This window comes from Physella acuta, unplaced genomic scaffold (genome assembly GCF_028476545.2).
Source record: "Physella acuta isolate Inbredline_101_S28 unplaced genomic scaffold, ASM2847654v3 ptg001312l, whole genome shotgun sequence".
Classification (NCBI taxonomy): Eukaryota; Metazoa; Mollusca; class Gastropoda; family Physidae; genus Physella; species Physella acuta.
In genome coordinates this window covers 146,791-165,009 of record NW_026732827.1, presented here as the reverse complement: position 1 = coordinate 165,009, position 18,219 = coordinate 146,791, and the positions used below count along the sequence as shown (strand labels likewise).

Sequence of the window (18,219 nt, the reverse complement as noted above, 5' to 3'; positions counted from 1 at the left end):
AGTTGTAGCTGTAGCAGGGTGCGTGTACCAGTGGCGTGTACCAGTGGGTGATGGTGCTGTCTACAACATTCCTGCATCACTCGCTGCATGTAGTAGACCCAAGCATCGGTCAGTAGTGTCATGTAGACATCTGTCAGTAGTGTCATGTAGACATCTGTCAGTACCACAGTGTCATGTAGACATTTGTCAGTTCATGTAGACATTTGTCAGTGCCACGGTGTCATGTAGACATTTGTTAGTGCGACGGTGTCATGTAGACATCTGTCAGTGCCACAGTGTCATGTAGACATCTGTCAGTATGGAAGTGTAACAAAGACATGTATGACAGTCATGTAGACATCTGTCAGTATCCCGCTGTCATGTAGACATCTGTCAGTACCCCAGTGTCATGTAGACATCTGTCAGTATGGAAGTGTAACAAAGACATGTATGACAGTCATGTAGACATCTGTCAGTATCCCGCTGTCATGTAGACATCTGTCAGTACCCCAGTGTCATGGAGACATCTGTCAATAGTGTCATGTGGACATCTGTCAGTACCAGTGTCATGTAGACATCTGTCAGTGCCACAGTGTCATGGAGACATCTGTCAGTATAACAGTATCTGCATCCCCCACCTCCACCATTGCTAATTTTTAAATTCACCCTCCAGTGAACTGTGACGCCTTTGTGGCTTGATGACAACAAAATCTGGAGGACAGCACACCCTCTAGTCTAAGCTCTCACCCATGAGTGTGGTACTGATGAGTGTGGTACTGATGATTGTGGTACTGATTAGTGTGGTATCAATGATTGTGGTCTGATGATTGTGGGAATGTTTGTGGTACTGATGATTGTGGTACTGATTAGTGTGGTACTGATGATTGTGGTACTGATTAGTGTGGTATCAATGATTGTGGGAATGTTTGTGGAACTGATGATTGTGGAGTATTTATTGAGATTCAATTGATTGTGATATCGATTATGGTATTGATGATTGTGGTATTGATGATTGTGGTACTGATGATTGTGTGGCTGATGAAGTAAAAGTAAACCATTCTTGTACTATCAGTTGGCTGTGACATAACTAACCTAATCACACATGAGCTACCAAGACAAGACACTATTCATGACCAGCCAAGCATGAGCCCCGCCTAATTAAGGTGATCAAGTGGAGCAGCAATTAGCTAGCTTTCTTTAAAAAATAAACCACACTGAAATGAGGGAATTATTTCTCACCTTTGTAGGCCTACATTGAGAAAATCAATGCTAACATGTGGGACAAAGAAATCAGCACAACTGGCAGGCCTGTGTGTTCAGGTCATTAGGATTGGAGCTTCAGTAGGGGCATTAGGGTCTGTCTTTACTGGGGCCATTAGGGGCTGTCTTTACTGGGGCCATTAGGGGCTGTCTTTACTGGGGCCATTAGGGGCTGTCTTTACTGGGGCCATCTTTACTGGGGCCATTAGGGGCTGTCTTTACTGGGGCCATTAGGGGCTGTCTTTAGGGGGGCCATTAGGGGCTGTCTTTACTGGGGCCATTAGGGGCTGTCTTTACTGGGGCCATCTTTACTGGGGCCATTAGGGGCTGTCTTTACTGGGGCCATTAGGGGCTGTCTTTAGGGGGGCCATTAGGGGCTGTCTTTAGGGGGGCCATTAGGGGCTGTCTTTACTGGGGACATTAGGGGCTGTCTTTACTGGGGCCATTAGGGGCTGTCTTTACTGGGGCCAGTCTTTACTGGGGCCATTAGGGGCTGTCTTTACTGGGGCCATTAGGGGCCAGTCTTTACTGGGGCCATTAGGGGCTGTCTTTACTGGGGCCATTAGGGGCTGTCTTTAGGGGGGCCATTAGGGGCTGTCTTTAGGGGGGCCATTAGGGGCTGTCTTTACTGGGGACATTAGGGGCTGTCTTTACTGGGGCTATTAAAGGGCTGTGGTATTCACTAGGGCCATTATGTAGATAGTTTATCAGTTTTTGCATTAAATTTTTCTCTCAGCTGTTAGAGCAAGAATTCTTATATTTGGTTACCAGTATGAAATAGATGGGACCTACAGCAGGGACCTACAGCAGGGACCTACAGCAGGGACCTACAGCAGGGACCTACAGCAGGGACCTACAGCAGGGACCTACAGCAGGGACCTACAGCTGGGACCTACAGCAGGGACCTACAGCTTGGACCTACAGCTGGGACCTACAGCAGGGACCTACAGCAGGGACCTACAGCTGGGACCTACAGCAGGGACCTACAGCAGGGACCTACAGCTGGGACCTACAGCAGGGACCTACAGCTGGGACCTACAGCAGGGACCTACAGCAGGGACCTACAGCAGGGACCTACAGCAGGGACCTACAGCAGGGACCTACAGCAGGGACCTACAGCTGGGAATTACAGCAGGGACCTACAGCTTGGACCTACAGCAGGGACCTACAGCAGGGACCTACAGCAGGGACCTACAGCTGGGACCTACAGCTGGGACCTACAGCAGGGACCTACAGCAGGGACCTACAGCAGGGACCTACAGCAGGGACCTACAGCAGGGACCTACAGCTACAGCAGGGACCTACACCTACAGCAGGGACCTACAGCAGGGACCTACACCTACAGCAGAGACCTAAAGCAGGGACCTACACCTACAGCAGGGACCTACACCTACAGCAGAGACCTACAGCTGGGACCTACAGCAGGGACCTACAGCAGGGACCTACAGCTGGGACCTACAGCAGGGACCTACAGCAGGGACCTACAGCTGGGACCTACAGCAGGGACCTACAGCTGGGACCTACAGCAGGGACCTACAGCAGGGACCTACAGCTGGGACCTACAGCTGGGACCTACAGCAGGGACCTACATCAGGGACCTACAGCAGGGACCTACAGCAGGGACCTACAGCTGAGACCTACAGCTGGGACCTAGAGATGTCACTGACCTGCTGTACAGGGGCGGAGGCCTGGAACAGAATCCTGCGACTGAGCAACTCAGCAAAGATACATCCCACTGACCAAATATCTACGGCGGAGGTGTAGTGCACGGCACCCATGAGGATCTCTGGCGCCCGGTAGTACTGTGTGACCACCTCCTGCGTCATGGCGATGTTTTCATCAGGCTCCATGATCCTAGCCAGACCAAAGTCACAGATCTGAAACACAGACACAAACTTAGTCATGGCGATGTTTTCATCAGGCTCCATGATCCTAGCCAGACCAAAGTCACAGATCTGAAACACAGAGACACAAACTTTGTCATGGCAATGTTTTCATCAGGCTCCATGATCCTAGCCAGACCAAAGTCACAGATCTGAAACACAGACACAAACTTAGTCATGGCAATGTTTTCATCAGGCTCCATGATCCTAGCCAGACCAAAGTCACAGATCTGAAACACAGAGACACAAACTTTGTCATGGCAATGTTTTCATCAGGCTCCATGATCCTAGCCAGACCAAAGTCACAGATCTGAAACACAGACACAAACTTAGTCATGGCAATGTTTTCATCAGGCTCCATGATCCTAGCCAGACCAAAGTCACAGATCTGAAACACAGAGACACAAACTTTGTCATGGCAATGTTTTCATCAGGCTCCATGATCCTAGCCAGACCAAAGTCACAGATCTGAAACACAGACACAAACTTAGTCATGGTGATGTTTTCATCAGGCTCCATGATCCTAGCCAGACCAAAGTCACAGATCTGAAACACAGACACAAACTTAGTCATGGCAATGTTTTCATCAGGCTCCATGATCCTAGCCAGACCAAAGTCACAGATCTGAAACACAGACACAAACTTAGTCATGGTGATGTTTTCATCAGGCTCCATGATCCTAGCCAGACCAAAGTCACAGATCTGAAACACAGACACAAACTTTGTCATGGCGATGTTTTCATCAGGCTCCATGATCCTAGCCAGACCAAAGTCACAGATCTGAAACACAGACACAAACTTAGTCATGGCAATGTTTTCATCAGGCTCCATGATCCTAGCCAGACCAAAGTCACAGATCTGAAACACAGAGACACAAACTTTGTCATGGCAATGTTTTCATCAGGCTCCATGATCCTAGCCAGACCAAAGTCACAGATCTGAAACACAGACACAAACTTAGTCATGGTGATGTTTTCATCAGGCTCCATGATCCTAGCCAGACCAAAGTCACAGATCTGAAACACAGACACAAACTTAGTCATGGCAATGTTTTCATCAGGCTCCATGATCCTAGCCAGACCAAAGTCACAGATCTGAAACACAGACACAAACTTAGTCATGGTGATGTTTTCATCAGGCTCCATGATCCTAGCCAGACCAAAGTCACAGATCTGAAACACAGACACAAACTTAGTCATGGCAATGTTTTCATCAGGCTCCATGATCCTAGCCAGACCAAAGTCACAGATCTGAAACACAGACACAAACTTAGTCATGGCAATGTTTTCATCAGGCTCCATGATCCTAGCCAGACCAAAGTCACAGATCTGAAACACAGAGACAAACTTAGTCATGGCAATGTTTTCATCAGGCTCCATGATCCTAGCCAGACCAAAGTCACAAATCTGAAACACAGACACACTTCACTAAAAGACCTTAAGGCTCACATAACTATTTTATTCTTAGCTTTGGTTCATTCTTCTTATTTTTGAAATTCTGAATTTGAATATTTGTGGAAGGAAGGGAACTATTCAAGGGAGGTCACTGTTTAAAAGTGTGAGTTGTGTGTAGTTTGTTGAGTTGGTGGCCTCCCTTTGACCAGTGAACCTACCTTTAAACAACAATTGCTGTTGACTAACAGATTGCCTGGCTTTATATCCCTGTGTAAAACCTACCTTTAAACAACAATTGTTGTTGACTAACAGATTGCCTGGCTTTATATCCCTGTGTAAAACCTACCTTTAAACAACAATTGCTGTTGACTAACAGATTGCCTGGCTTTATATCCCTGTGTAAAACTCTGGCTGAGTGGAGGTACTTTAAACCTGAGGGAGGGAAATACAGTTGACAGTCAGTAGTTGTATGTGGACAGTCAGTGGTGGTTGTATGTTGTGGTCAGTCAATGGTTGTTGTATGTTGTGGTCAGTCAATGAGATAGATTACATGTTACATTTTTCTTCTGAAAAAAATTATTTGAGGCATCAGAATTGACATCTGTTGGAAGCAGATTTGTTACATAAACTGTTGTGCTGATAAAATGACAGACTTACCTCTGAGTATTTGGTATAGAAAGACTTTGACATGATCTGATGTGAGGGGCTGGGGTGAGACGATGATTTTATGAAGGTCTGACTGCATGAGTTCTGTTACAACAAAGCTGGACAACTTGGTCAAGGAGAACTTAACACTGAGTTCTTAAGTCTTACAGCTACAAGACATGTTCTTATTAAGTCTTACAGCTACAAGACATGTTCTTAAGTCTTACAGCTACAAGACATGTTCTTAAGTCTTACAGCTACAAGACATGTTCTTAAGTCTTACAGCTACAAGACATGTTCTTAAGTCTTACAGCTACAATAAAGTGGGTCAGATATTTTGTACTGGTATAAGGTTAGTTTTTGTATGCTGTAGTGTATTCCTACACTGTATAAAGGGTTAGTTTTTGTATGCTGTAGTGTATTCCTACACTGTATAAAGGGCTAGTTTACTGTTAGTGCTGATCAAGTTTTATATGCTGATTAAACCTTAGACTTAAAGAATGTAATTTTCAATTCTGAGCTTGAAGCTGCTGGAACATCTCTAAAAAAAAATGTGATTTCTCTATCTTTGTAACATGTTTTAATTTAAGAATGAAAAGGGACCTGGAAATTCATTGAAAGAGTTGTGTGTGGGAGCCATCAAATGTAACTGAGCCCAGTCCAATCTTCCAGCAATCAATAGTTCCATCCCAACATATTGGCCCTCACAGCCAGTACAACTTGAAGGTTAGTTAAAACATTGCTTCATTTGACAGCATTAGTTCTTTTAGTTTACTTTGTACCATTAGATCTTTTACTTTGTACCATTAGTTCTTTTACTTTGTACCATTAGATCTGGTTAATTCATCTTGTGAGTTATGACAAGTATTTTTGTCCATGTTGGTTGTTTACATTTTTTCCTCTTCTATGCATGTCTTTTATTCAATCTTCTACAATCTTCTACAATCTTCTACAATCCTCTTTATCTTGTCTGGAGCAACTTTATCATGCTATTGATTGGCTTTAATACTGTTTGTGCAGGGCAGAGGGTGGGAGGATGGGAAGAGGTGAGAGAGAGAGATGGAAGCAGTGGGATGTTGTAAGAGAGCAGGCCCAGCCTTAAGGGGTGGGGAGGAGTTGGTGAACTGTAGAGATGTGAGGACATAATCTTATTTTAAACATAACTCTTTACAGAGGTCATCTGTAGTGCCACTACAACAGCCAGTAGACAACACCACTACCACAGCCAGTAGACAACACCACTACCACAGCCAGTGCTACATTAGATGTTTGACCCACACCACTAGATTGTTGGTTATGTAAGTTTGAAATGATAGCACTTATCTGTCTACCCAAGACAAGCACTTGTGTGCCAACCACTGTTTCATCCCCCCCCCCCCCCCCCACCCCCTCATCCCTATAGGTTCCAGCGGAGCCAGAGATAATGATAGTATTTTGGACAACAGAAGCTAGGTGCTGTATCAGTCTACATCTCTCATAGTCAGGCTATAACTAGGTGTGTATCAGTCTACATCTCTCATAGTCAGGCTATAACTAGGTGCTGTATCAGTCTACATCTCTCATAGTCAGGCTATAACTAGGTGCTGTATCAGTCTACATCTCTCATAGTCAGGCTATAACTAGGTGCTGTATCAGTCTACATCTCTCATAGTCAGGCTATAACTAGGTGCTGTATCAGTCTACATCTCTCATAGTCAAGCTATAACTAGGTGCTGTATCAGTCTACATCTCTCATAGTCAGGCTATAACTAGGTGCTGTATCAGTCTACATCTCTCATAGTCAGGCTATAACTAGGTGTGTATCAGTCTACATCTCTCATAGTCAGGCTATAACTAGGTGCTGTATCAGTCTACATCTCTCATAGTCAGGCTATAACTAGGTGTGTATCAGTCTACATCTCTCATAGTCAGGCTATAACTAGGTGCTGTATCAGTCTACATCTCTCATAGTCAGGCTATAACTAGGTGTGTATCAGTCTACATCTCTCATAGTCAAGCTATAACTAGGTGCTGTATCAGTCTACATCTCTCATAGTCAGGCTATAACTAGGTGCTGTATCAGTCTACATCTCTCATAGTCAGGCTATAACTAGGTGCTGTATCAGTCTACATCTCTCATAGTCAGGCTATAACTAGGTGCTGTATCAGTCTACATCTCTCATAGTCAGGCTATAACTAGGTGTGTATCAGTCTACATCTCTCATAGTCAGGCTATAACTAGGTGCTGTATCAGTCTACATCTCTCATAGTCAGGCTATAACTAGGCGTGTATCAGTCTACATCTCTCATAGTCAGGCTATAACTAGGTGCTGTATCAGTCTACATCTCTCATAGTCAGGCTATAACTAGGTGCTGTATCAGTCTACATCTCTCATAGTCAGGCTATAACTAGGTGCTGTATCAGTCTACATCTCTCATAGTCAGGCTATAACTAGGCGTGTATCAGTCTACATCTCTCATAGTCAGGCTATAACTAGGTGCTGTATCAGTCTACATCTCTCATAGTCAGGCTATAACTAGGTGCTGTATCAGTCTACATCTCTCATAGTCAGGCTATAACTAGGTGTGTATCAGTCTACATCTCTCATAGTCAAGCTATAACTAGGTGCTGTATCAGTCTACATCTCTCATAGTCAGGCTATAACTAGGTGCTGTATCAGTCTACATCTCTCATAGTCAGGCTATAACTAGGTGTTGTATCAGTCTACATCTCTCATAGTCAGGCTATAACTAGGTGTGTATCAGTCTACATCTCTCATAGTCAGGCTATAACTAGGTGTGTATCAGACAACTACAGCCTACATTGGAAGAGGGGAGAGATGATCCACAGGGCTGGTTTCAAGTTCTTTCAGTGGTACACATTGTTTCAGTGGTACACATTGTTTCAGTTGTGCACATTGTTTCAGTTGTGCACATTGTTTCAGTTGTGCACATTGTTTCAGTTGTACACATTGTTTCAGTTGTGCACATTGTTTCAGTTGTACACATTGTTTCAGTTGTACACATTGTTTCAGTTGTGCACATTGTTTCAGTTGTGCACATTGTTTCAGTGTACACATTGTTTGTTTATCCACATCAGGGAGTTATTCAGTTGCTCAAAGCAATTACACAGTGCAGTTTTTTGTCTGTTGAGGCAAAACTTCTGGGTTATAAATAGACTGTAATCTCAATATATAAAAATGGGTCACAACTTGACCTCATTTAATATGACCTGATTTTTTTTTATATCCAGCTTAACTGATGCTTGGCTATGTAAATAAGTAGATGTGTTATATATAGGGGGTGTCTATCTGGTGATGTGTTGCATGGGGGGGGGGTCTATCTACTATCTGGTGGAAGCATTATAAAGGGGGGGGTGATGTGTTGCAGTTGTGAGGGCTATGGCTGAGCTAGGGTTGGACTTCAGGCAAAGGTTGTTCTTGTGTTTAGGTAAAACAATGACAAAAGCCTAGTTTGCTTTAAGTCAAGTATTTTAAAGTTGAGAGAACTTGACAGCAGCACACCAGTCATGTGCCAGTACAACAACCCTGACTGGCCCAGTGGGTACAACAACCCTGGCCCAGTGGGTACAACAACCCTGGCCCAGTGGGTACAACAACCCTGGCCCAGTGGGTACAACCCTGGCTGGCCCAGTGGGTACAACCCTGGCCCAGTGGGTACAACCCTGGCCCAGTAGGTACAACCCTGGCCCAGTGGGTACTACCCTGGCCCAGTGGGTACAACCCTGGCCCAGTGGGTACAACCCTGGCCCAGTGGGTACAACCCTGGCTGGCCCAGTGGGTACAACCCTAGCCCAGTGGGTACAACCCTGGCCCAGTGAGTACAACCCTGGCCCAGTGGGTACAACCCTGGCTGGCCCAGTGGGTACAACCCTGGCCCAGTGAGTACAACCCTGGCCCAGTGGGTACAACCCTGGCTGGCCCAGTGGGTACAACCCTAGCCCAGTGGGTACAACCCTGGCCCAGTGAGTACAACCCTGGCCCAGTGGGTCCAACCCTGGCTGGCCCAGTGGGTCCAACCCTGGCCCAGTGAGTACAACCCTGGCCCAGTGGGTACAACCCTGGCCCAGTGGGTACAACCCTGGCTGGCCCAGTGGGTACAACCCTGGCCCAGTGGGTACAACAACCCTGGCCCAGTGGGTACAACAACCCTGGCCCAGTGGGTACAACCCTGGCTGGCCCAGTGGGTACAACCCTGGCTGGCCCAGTGGGTACAACCCTGGCCCAGTGGGTACAACCCTGGCCCAGTGGGTACAACCCTGGCTGGCCCAGTGGGTACAACCCTGGGTGGCCCAGTGGGTACAACCCTGGCCCAGTGGGTACAACCCTGGCCCAGTGGGTACAACCCTGGCTGGCCCAGTGGGTACAACCCTGGCTGGCCCAGTGGGTACAACCCTGGCCCAGTGAGTACAACCCTGGCCCAGTGGGTACAACCCTGGCTGGCCCAGTGGGTACAACCCTAGCCCAGTGGGTACAACCCTGGCCCAGTGAGTACAACCCTGGCCCAGTGGGTACAACAACCCTGGCTGGCCCAGTGGGTACAACCCTGGCCCAGTGAGTACAACCCTGGCCCAGTGGGTACAACCCTGGCTGGCCCAGTGGGTACAACCCTGGCCCAGTGGGTACAACAACCCTGGCCCAGTGGGTACAACAACCCTGGCCCAGTGGGTACAACAACCCTGGCCCAGTGGGTACAACAACCCTGGCCCAGTGGGTACAACCCTGGCCCAGTGGGTACAACCCTGGCCCAGTGGGTACAACCCTGGCTGGCCCAGTGGGTACAACCCTGGCCCAGTGGGTACAACAACCCTGGCCCAGTGGGTACAACAACCCTGGCCCAGTGGGTACAACCCTGGCTGGCCCAGTGGGTACAACCCTGGCTGGCCCAGTGGGTACAACCCTGGCTGGCCCAGTGGGTACAACCCTGGCTGGCCCAGTGGGTACAACCCTGGCCCAGTGGGTACAACCCTGGCTGGCCCAGTGGGTACAACCCTGGCTGGCCCAGTGGGTACAACCCTGGCTGGCCCAGTGGGTACAACCCTGGCCCAGTGGGTACAACAACCCTGGCCCAGTGGGTACAACAACCCTGGCCCAGTGGGTACAACCCTGGCCCAGTGGGTACAACCCTGGCTGGCCCAGTGGGTACAACCCTGGCCCAGTGAGTACAACCCTGGCCCAGTGGGTACAACAACCCTGGCCCAGTGGGTACAACAACCCTGGCCCAGTGGGTACAACCCTGGCCCAGTGGGTACAACAACCCTGGCCCAGTGGGTACAACAACCCTGGCCCAGTGGGTACAACCATGGCCCAGTGAGTACAACCATGGCCCAGTGAGTACAACCCTGGCCCAGTGAGTACAACCCTGGCCCAGTGAGTACAACAACCCTGGCCCAGTGGGTACAACAACCCTGGCCTAGCCAGAAGTCACACCAAAGCATGACAGTACTGAGTGATTTCCTGGACCAGGCCCTGACTCTCCTCTAGGAGAGCAGATGTGAAACACGATCTGGACACTTCAGGCAATACAGACTGTGTTTGCTGAGGTTGGTCAGGTGGGGGAGTCAGTGATGGATGCCATTGATAGAGGGGGGCTCTGTGACTATCGAGTACCTCAGCCTTTTTGATAGATTTTAAAAACTTACACCGTCTCAACAATAATACTGGAGCTATTCGTCTAACTAAAGCCAAGTAGTGAAAGTGAGTGGGTAGGAGAGGGGGAATGTGTCCACAGCAGAACAAGGGAATGTGTCCACAGCAGAACAAGGGTAAAAACAAGACCAGTTTCAGTTGAAACAGTGGGGGGGGGATGCATCTTGTGACTGTAACACAGTGGAGGGGAGGAGATTCAAAGTAAAGTGGACAGCCTCTGGTAACTTAAGGGGGGGGGGGCAGTCAAAAGGATTAGGAAAGGGGGTATGCTAATGGGAGAAATCGTATACAACCGTGAAAGGCAAGGGGGACAAGGGTGCGATTTGACCCCGGCGCGTGAGGGGGGTGGGGGGGGGGCACGATGTGACCCAGGCAGGGAACTGGGTCAGGCGAAGTCACAGACCTTTGAAGGATGCGGCTCAAACATTTTTTAAGGTCACTTTTGTCGGAGATGACGCATCGTGTGAGTCGGGGGACCGCGGGCTTTTTGTTGTCTTGGTCGTGTTGGTTAGGTCGTGGGGTCATGGGATGGGGGTCATGGGATGGGGGGGGTCGTGTGCTGGGGGTCATCGGATGGGGTAGTGTGCTGGGGGTACGAGCACACACCATCGATAAACGAGAAGTTCTAGAACCTACCCTCTTCATCTAATCAAAGCAGCCAGTATGAAAGAAGCCGCGTATAAACCCAACAATCCCATAATGTCTGTGAATAGAGAGCTGGTCTTTGATCAAGGACGCCGCGTCACACGGGGAATATTGCCGCGTCACCACCGTGGTTTACACTTACTTACAGCACTTGGTGGTGGTGGCTCATTCATCAAAACCTCACATTCCTTTACAACTTTTTAACTACGCACAAAAATAAAATCCCACATTGAAGTTCATCTCAATAGACAGTTGTATCAGCCCTACACACTCCCCAATAAAGGCACGGTCGCACCCTACGACCCTCGAGTCTCTGGCCGTAGATGAGCACAGTCTAGCACGGGACTGTCCATTTGAACGTGATCGTAGATGAGCACATAGTCTAGCACGGGGCTGCCCATTGATTTGTGGAATACTTGGGCAAGTCCCACTGTTAGTACGACTGGTAGGGCCAGAGACTAGTCCCCCCCCCCTCCCCCGGACGTCTCTTTGTTGTCCCCCTTACTTCTCCTACAGTTCACCAATGCCGTTTTCGTGTAAGGCAAAAATAAAGTTGCTAAACTATTTCCGATGTCTGGTGCTAGATCTATACAGACTCGATCTAGTCTCGATCTACTGAGGTAGTGAGACCACCGACAGCTTGAACTCGATGAACTATGGTAGGTGGGACCGGTGACGACTGCTACACTTACTGCGCCTCGGTAAAACTTTGATTTCCGTTCGGGAATTTCCATAAGTAGCCTTTGTGTGTAAGCCGATGGTGTAGGCGTCGTGTACGGCTGAATGAGCAGAGGGCGGGGCGGGGAGAGGGTTTGTCAGCCTGATGACTAGTGGCCAAGGTCACCACAGTTCACAGTGATGGTGTAGTGGTGCCACATCTCTACCTACAGTGATGGTGTAGTGGTGGCACATCTCTACCCACAGTGATGGTGTAGTGGTGCCACATCTCTACCCACAGTTCACAGTGATGGTGTAGGGGTGTCACATCTCTACCTACAGTGATGGTGTAGTGGTGCCACATCTCTACCCACAGTGATGGTGTAGGGGTGGCACATCTCTACCCACAGTGATGGTGTAGTGGTGCCACATCTCTACCCACAGTTCACAGTGATGGTGTAGTGGTGCCACATCTCTACCTAACATGTTTCATGGGCACACAAAAAAATGTTTCAAACAAAGTTGGTCAAGTTCCGCATAGCGAGCTTGGTGTCATTTCTTGTAAATATTCAAGTACAACCCTCAACAGCATCCGGCGCTATCTGGCAACTACAGCAGCCCTCACTCGCCTGACTTCATCATCCATTCAGGCGCCCTTCGTTACCACATTACATACACCAGCCCCCCCCCCCCCGGCCTAACCATAGGTGAAGTCCCCCCCCTCTAAAGCTTGATGACGTGCTGTACACTGACCTGAACTACACAACACAAATAGCCAGGCAAGACAAAAGGGAAAAACTCAAAAGTAATAACCCCTTTTTTAATGATGGGAATAGCTAATGAGCAGATTAAATTAACTGAATGGTTGGGGCGGGGGATCGATAGGTTGCCTCCAATTACCTGCAGGGTTAGCTGGTTAGACGTACACAGCTTTGTTATACTGGGGGGGGGGGGGTTACGGAGGGAGGTCTATGCTGTACAACTCATATGGGGGGGGGGGGTACTAGGGAGGTCTATGCTGTACAACTCGTATGGGGGGGGGGGTACGTAGGGAGGTCTATGCTGTACAACTCGTATGGGGGGGGGGTACGTAGGGAGGTCTATGCTGTACAACTCATATGGGGGGGGGGTACTAGGGAGGTCTATGCTGTACAACTCGTATGGGGGGGGGGTACGTAGGGGGGTCTATGCTGTACAACTCGTATGGGGGGGGGGTGGGTACGTAGGGAGGTCTATGCTGTACAACTCGTATGGGGGGGGGGTACTAGGGAGGTCTATGCTGTACAACTCGTATGGGGGGGGGGGCTAATTAAACCTACACGTAGGATGATGTATGCTATACAAGTAGTATTGATTTCAGATGGTGGTGGCTTCCTTCAGGAGTCCCCGCATGCACGCCAGCCACCGCCTGTCATGTCGGGTTGTCATGTCAGCCAGTCTTATAGAGCCATCCATCAATTGACATCATCTATTTCACTGACACTGGAATATTGAGCGGGTTGTCATGTCAGCCAGTCTTATAGAGCCATCCATCAATTGACATCATCTATTTCACTGACACTGGAATATTGAGCTCAATAACGGCGGCAGATGACTCAAGCTAATCGATAACAGGGGCGACAACCCGACTTATCTCGGAGAACCGGAAATGGCACACACACCCTTTCCACACACACACACACACAAGATCATGTTGAAAACATAACTTGTGTGTCTAGGATGATGGCCGACCAGAGTCGCCAGTCATTAATGATTCATTAGACCAGCAAGAACGTCTGACCACAGATGTAGGGATGGGGTGGTGGTTGCCCAATGACATATATGTCAGATGCCACTAGCTGTATGCAAGATGACAGACGCCTGATGACAGACGTTGTCTGGCACCACAAGGACCTGCCCCACGTCTGTTGTAAGCAGACGACCCCCAGCAGGCTCCAGTCACAGTGGAGGGGCCTGCGTCACCCAGAGCTCAAATCGATAAGTAGGTCGTTCACCTCGGGCACTCGTCTAGAGTAGAAAGAAGAGAGAAGTTGACAGAAAGACGTCTTGGCGAGGCCGGGAAATTATACAACATCATTGAGTTGTGTGTAGGCCACAGGACCATCCGAGGCAAGTTGAAAGGTCAACGCCTTGGTTGAGGCAGGCATTTCAGACGCCGGCCTATTCAACAGAGGATGTTACAGTCAGAACACAGCCGTAAAATAATTGCCACATTTTCTTAGCGAGCCGAAGTAAAGATGATGATGATGGGGGGTGGGGGTGTTTTCTATCATTGAGAGATGCAGAGGTTTATAGCTTTAAAATAAGTAGCTTACTGCTACGTTGTCTATGCTAGCATTAGTTATGATGTTTATAGGGGGGGGGGGCAGTAGTGCCGTAGTGGAAGCCTTGAGTAGATTGTACTAAATAAAAGTTGTGTCCGTGAATTGTGTGGGCCATGCACGTCATTTAAAGCAACCTAACGACACGTGTGTCGTGTCAGTCCTATAGAGAATGTATCGACCGTCTAGACAGGGGTCTCCAAACTTTTCAGTCCGAGGGCCGCATTAACTATCAAATTTCAGATCAGGGGCCAGTTTCTTCCGGGCATGTCTTTGATTTTTCTGGGCAAAGTTCCTCAGCCATCACTAACAAACGTTTTTTCTGTCGACAAAAAGATCTCCGCGGGCCGGATGAGAGGACCTCGCGGGCCGCATCCGGCCCGCGGGCCGTAGTTTGGAGACCCCTGGTCTAGAGCCCTGTCTTATAGACTAAAGGGTAACCCGGCCCTATAGCGGTCCCTGTACACACGGAGTACATTCAATTAGAAGGGGACTTAGCCGGCAGGACTTACTAAAACCTACCTCATTCTAGACTAGCACTCAAGTGATATGACAACCAAACTTTCTAAACCCATCTAGGCCAGGGGTCGGCAACCTTTTGAAGAGGAAGAGCCAAAAGTTGCAATTTTCAAAATTTCCCTAGTTTTAAAGAGCCACTAACATTTTCTTTATTTTAAATATTTTATTTTTTTATTAAGATTATTAGCGTTTGTTCAAAGAGCTGAAGAGCCGCATCTTGATATCAAAAGAGCCGCATGCGGCTCGCGAGCCGCAGGTTGCCGACCCCAGATCTAGGCCAATCAATCCATACACCTCGCTACTTAGGACAAACAGGATCGTAGTTTTATAATGACACAATATTTTTTATAATGACACAATCTCCAGGCTACGTTTTTTTCTTGTCTTACGTCTGCTCCACAACATGACACTGTATGTGTGGAGGGGGTAGGGGGGCAGAAGTTGACCTGAAAGGCGTGTTACCGTCAACCAGATCTATGTAGATACTACAGACGGATGTGTCCACAGTTGACCGTACAAGTAGCCGAGACGTGAGAGATGACCTACACCACCACAACAGACGGCTGAACCAACACGGGAATCAGTTCTCACGACAGCAACAGCTCCAATGGTGCTTTCATCAATCTACCCACAAGACTGTTCACTTGGTTACGTCACGTCTAGACGGCCTAACAGTACACGCACACCTGACAACTACACAGTTAGCCCGCGGTAAATAGGTCAGACGAGAGTTCTGACACGGCGAGTGATGCAACAAAGAGATCCAGGTGGGTGTGTTTGGGTCATCTCTCACAAGCTGTCTAGAATCTTGCTGATTGCTGGGGAAACCCTCCAAGGGACGGCGGTGGGGGGGGGGGGGGGGGGGGGGGGGCGATACAGCCGATGGAACAAAAAGCCGGATAAAAATAGACGGTATGCTAAACAGAGGTAAAATATAAGCCAATGAGAGATAAGTTTATATTTACTGCTGGCCGTGTTTATCCTGCTTTCATTCATGATACGACTTGCAGCATTCCAGTTGTCTGTCTAGTCCCCTTGGGATGGCATAGTTTCTAAATGAGGGGGGGGTGGGAGTGGAAGTCACTGTACGTGGGGGGGGGGGGGGGGGGGGGCGTGGACCGCTGAATGTTGCAGTATCAGAAATGAGAATGCCATGTTTGTTAAATGTTGATCTTTAACGGTTGAGGATTCAGCACATGCCTTAACCCTGTAACATTAGATCCAATCTACTACCACATTTTACAAGGCTGGGGATGTTCCCTGCCCACCCGCCGGAATACAGGTAGAAAATACTGGTAGATAACCAAGTCACCGGTAGGTGGCGGGGAGTTGATGACGTCAACAAACACCAAACGTATCGTGCCGCTAGACGTATGATGTAGGCCAACTAGGTAGAGACAAGTGTAGTTTTCTAAGGACGGGGACTGAATGGAGGGTCTGTGTGGGGGTCAAGTTTACTGGGGTAAAGAGGGTCTGTGTGGGGGTCAAGTTTACTGGGGTAAAGCCAAGGGGACTGGCACTGGGGGTGGCTGTAGCAGTAGGTTACAGACGGGGCTGTGTGGTATGTAGGACCAGTCACACTCAACTTTGGAAACCAACTCGACCAAACGTCAACAGCTGTCATGTCATGTCATGTTTGCCTGTCGTCCCTACTGGGACATAGGCCGCTGACAAGAGCTTTCCAGACGTCTCTGTCCAGGGCTAGTCTCTCCAACTGTCCCCAGGTGTATCCAATCTTCTTGGTGTCTTCTTCCAGGTCACGTCTCCAGGTCTTTCTTGGTCTGCCTCTCTTCCTCCTGCCTTGTGGATTCCAGGTGAGGGCCTGTCTTGTTATGCTGGATACAGGCTTCCTGAGTGTGTGGCCAATCCATTTCCATTTTCTCTGGAGGATCTCTACTTCCACTGGCAGTTGATTTGTCCGTTGCCATAGAACATCATTTCTGATGGTTTTAGGCCAGCGAATTCGCAGGATCTTTCTGAGACATGCGTTTATAAATGATTGTATTTTCTTCTTATTTATAGCAGTTATTCTCCATGTCTCAGCTCCATAGAGTAAAACAGGTTTTACTAGTGTGTTGAAGATCCGGATTTTTATTCTAAGGGTTAAATCTCCCGAACCCCAAACATTTTTTAGTTGGTTGAAGACTGCTCTTGCCTTACCCGTCCTTATTTTTATGTCTGCTTCTGTCCCACCCTGCTTATCAACAATACTTCCAAGGTAGGTGAATCTATCCACTTCTTCTAGGGCTTCTTCTGCCAGTGTTATAGGGTTGTTGTTTGATGCATTGACTTTGAGAACTTTACTTTTCCCTCTGTGGATGTTCAGACCCAGGCTTGTAGAAAAATTTGCAACCCTGTTGGTTTTATCCTGCATTTGCTGTTGTGTGTGAGAAAGGAGGGCCAGGTCGTCAGCAAAGTCCGTGTACGGGGGATCAATTCATTTCACGCCCTCCACAATCAGTGGGCATAATCCTGCCCGGACAGACCAACTAGACGGGGAACAGAGTAATCCGCCGCGGCAATAAGCCAAGTATTTATCTTCAATCTGGCAGATTAAAAAAAAAAACAATCGAGGTTGGATAAATATCGCTTCATTTCCAGGTCACTGCAGAATGTGTATACCTGAGTTAGTCTGACCTTTACACGGTGCATGTTCATGCTCATTCTACGTATTGCCCCCCCCCCCCCCCCCCCCCGTGCAGCAAATGTGCATGTACACTCTACGTGAGAACTGACAGTAACATGCTAACCTCGACCAAAGTTGTACATCAGCTTGTATCAATCAATAAGCGAGTCACCAGACAAAGATTTCTTACTGTCGACTACAGCTGACAAGTTGACACAACGACCTACTAGACTAACTAATAGTAGTACCCCCCCCTCCCATCGTACGCCAGCTACTGACTCAATATTTGCTCGACAATACATTCAATTCAAACATACAAGGCATCAGATAAGATACTGCCGTTTGTTCATCGATCAAGTCAAGCATCAGTCATATCCATGAAGCATCAGTCATATCCATCAAGGCAAGTATCAGTCATATCCATCAAGTTAAGCATCTGTCATATCCATCAAGTCAAGCATCAGTCATATCCATCAAGTCAGGAAACCGTTGGCCCTATCTAATGCGGCCATGGCTGGGTGGCCCATACACCCATCAAACACCCCGCCTCACACAACAGATAGCTGTAAGCCTGACAAAGGTGAGCTATGAGCCGAGTACGTTGTAAGCCATGAGCCGGGTACTGAGCCGGGTACGTTGTAA

At 48.3% G+C, this 18,219-nt stretch overlaps 1 protein-coding gene across 2 annotated transcripts in view; it reads right to left on the bottom strand.

Annotated features, from left to right (window-relative positions):
- The window catches only part of LOC131958299 (serine/threonine-protein kinase NLK), a 58,206-nt gene that overhangs the window by 16,057 nt on the left and 23,930 nt on the right, over positions 1–18,219 (bottom strand). For both annotated transcript variants that reach the window (XM_059323258.1, XM_059323257.1), the window contains exons 4-6: positions 5,174–5,280; positions 4,863–4,948; positions 2,907–3,116 (exon numbers count right to left, since the gene is read on the bottom strand). In XM_059323258.1, coding sequence (XP_059179241.1) covers positions 2,907–3,116; positions 4,863–4,948; positions 5,174–5,280 — 403 coding nt within the window. The remainder of the gene's footprint in view (positions 1–2,906; positions 3,117–4,862; positions 4,949–5,173; positions 5,281–18,219) is intronic.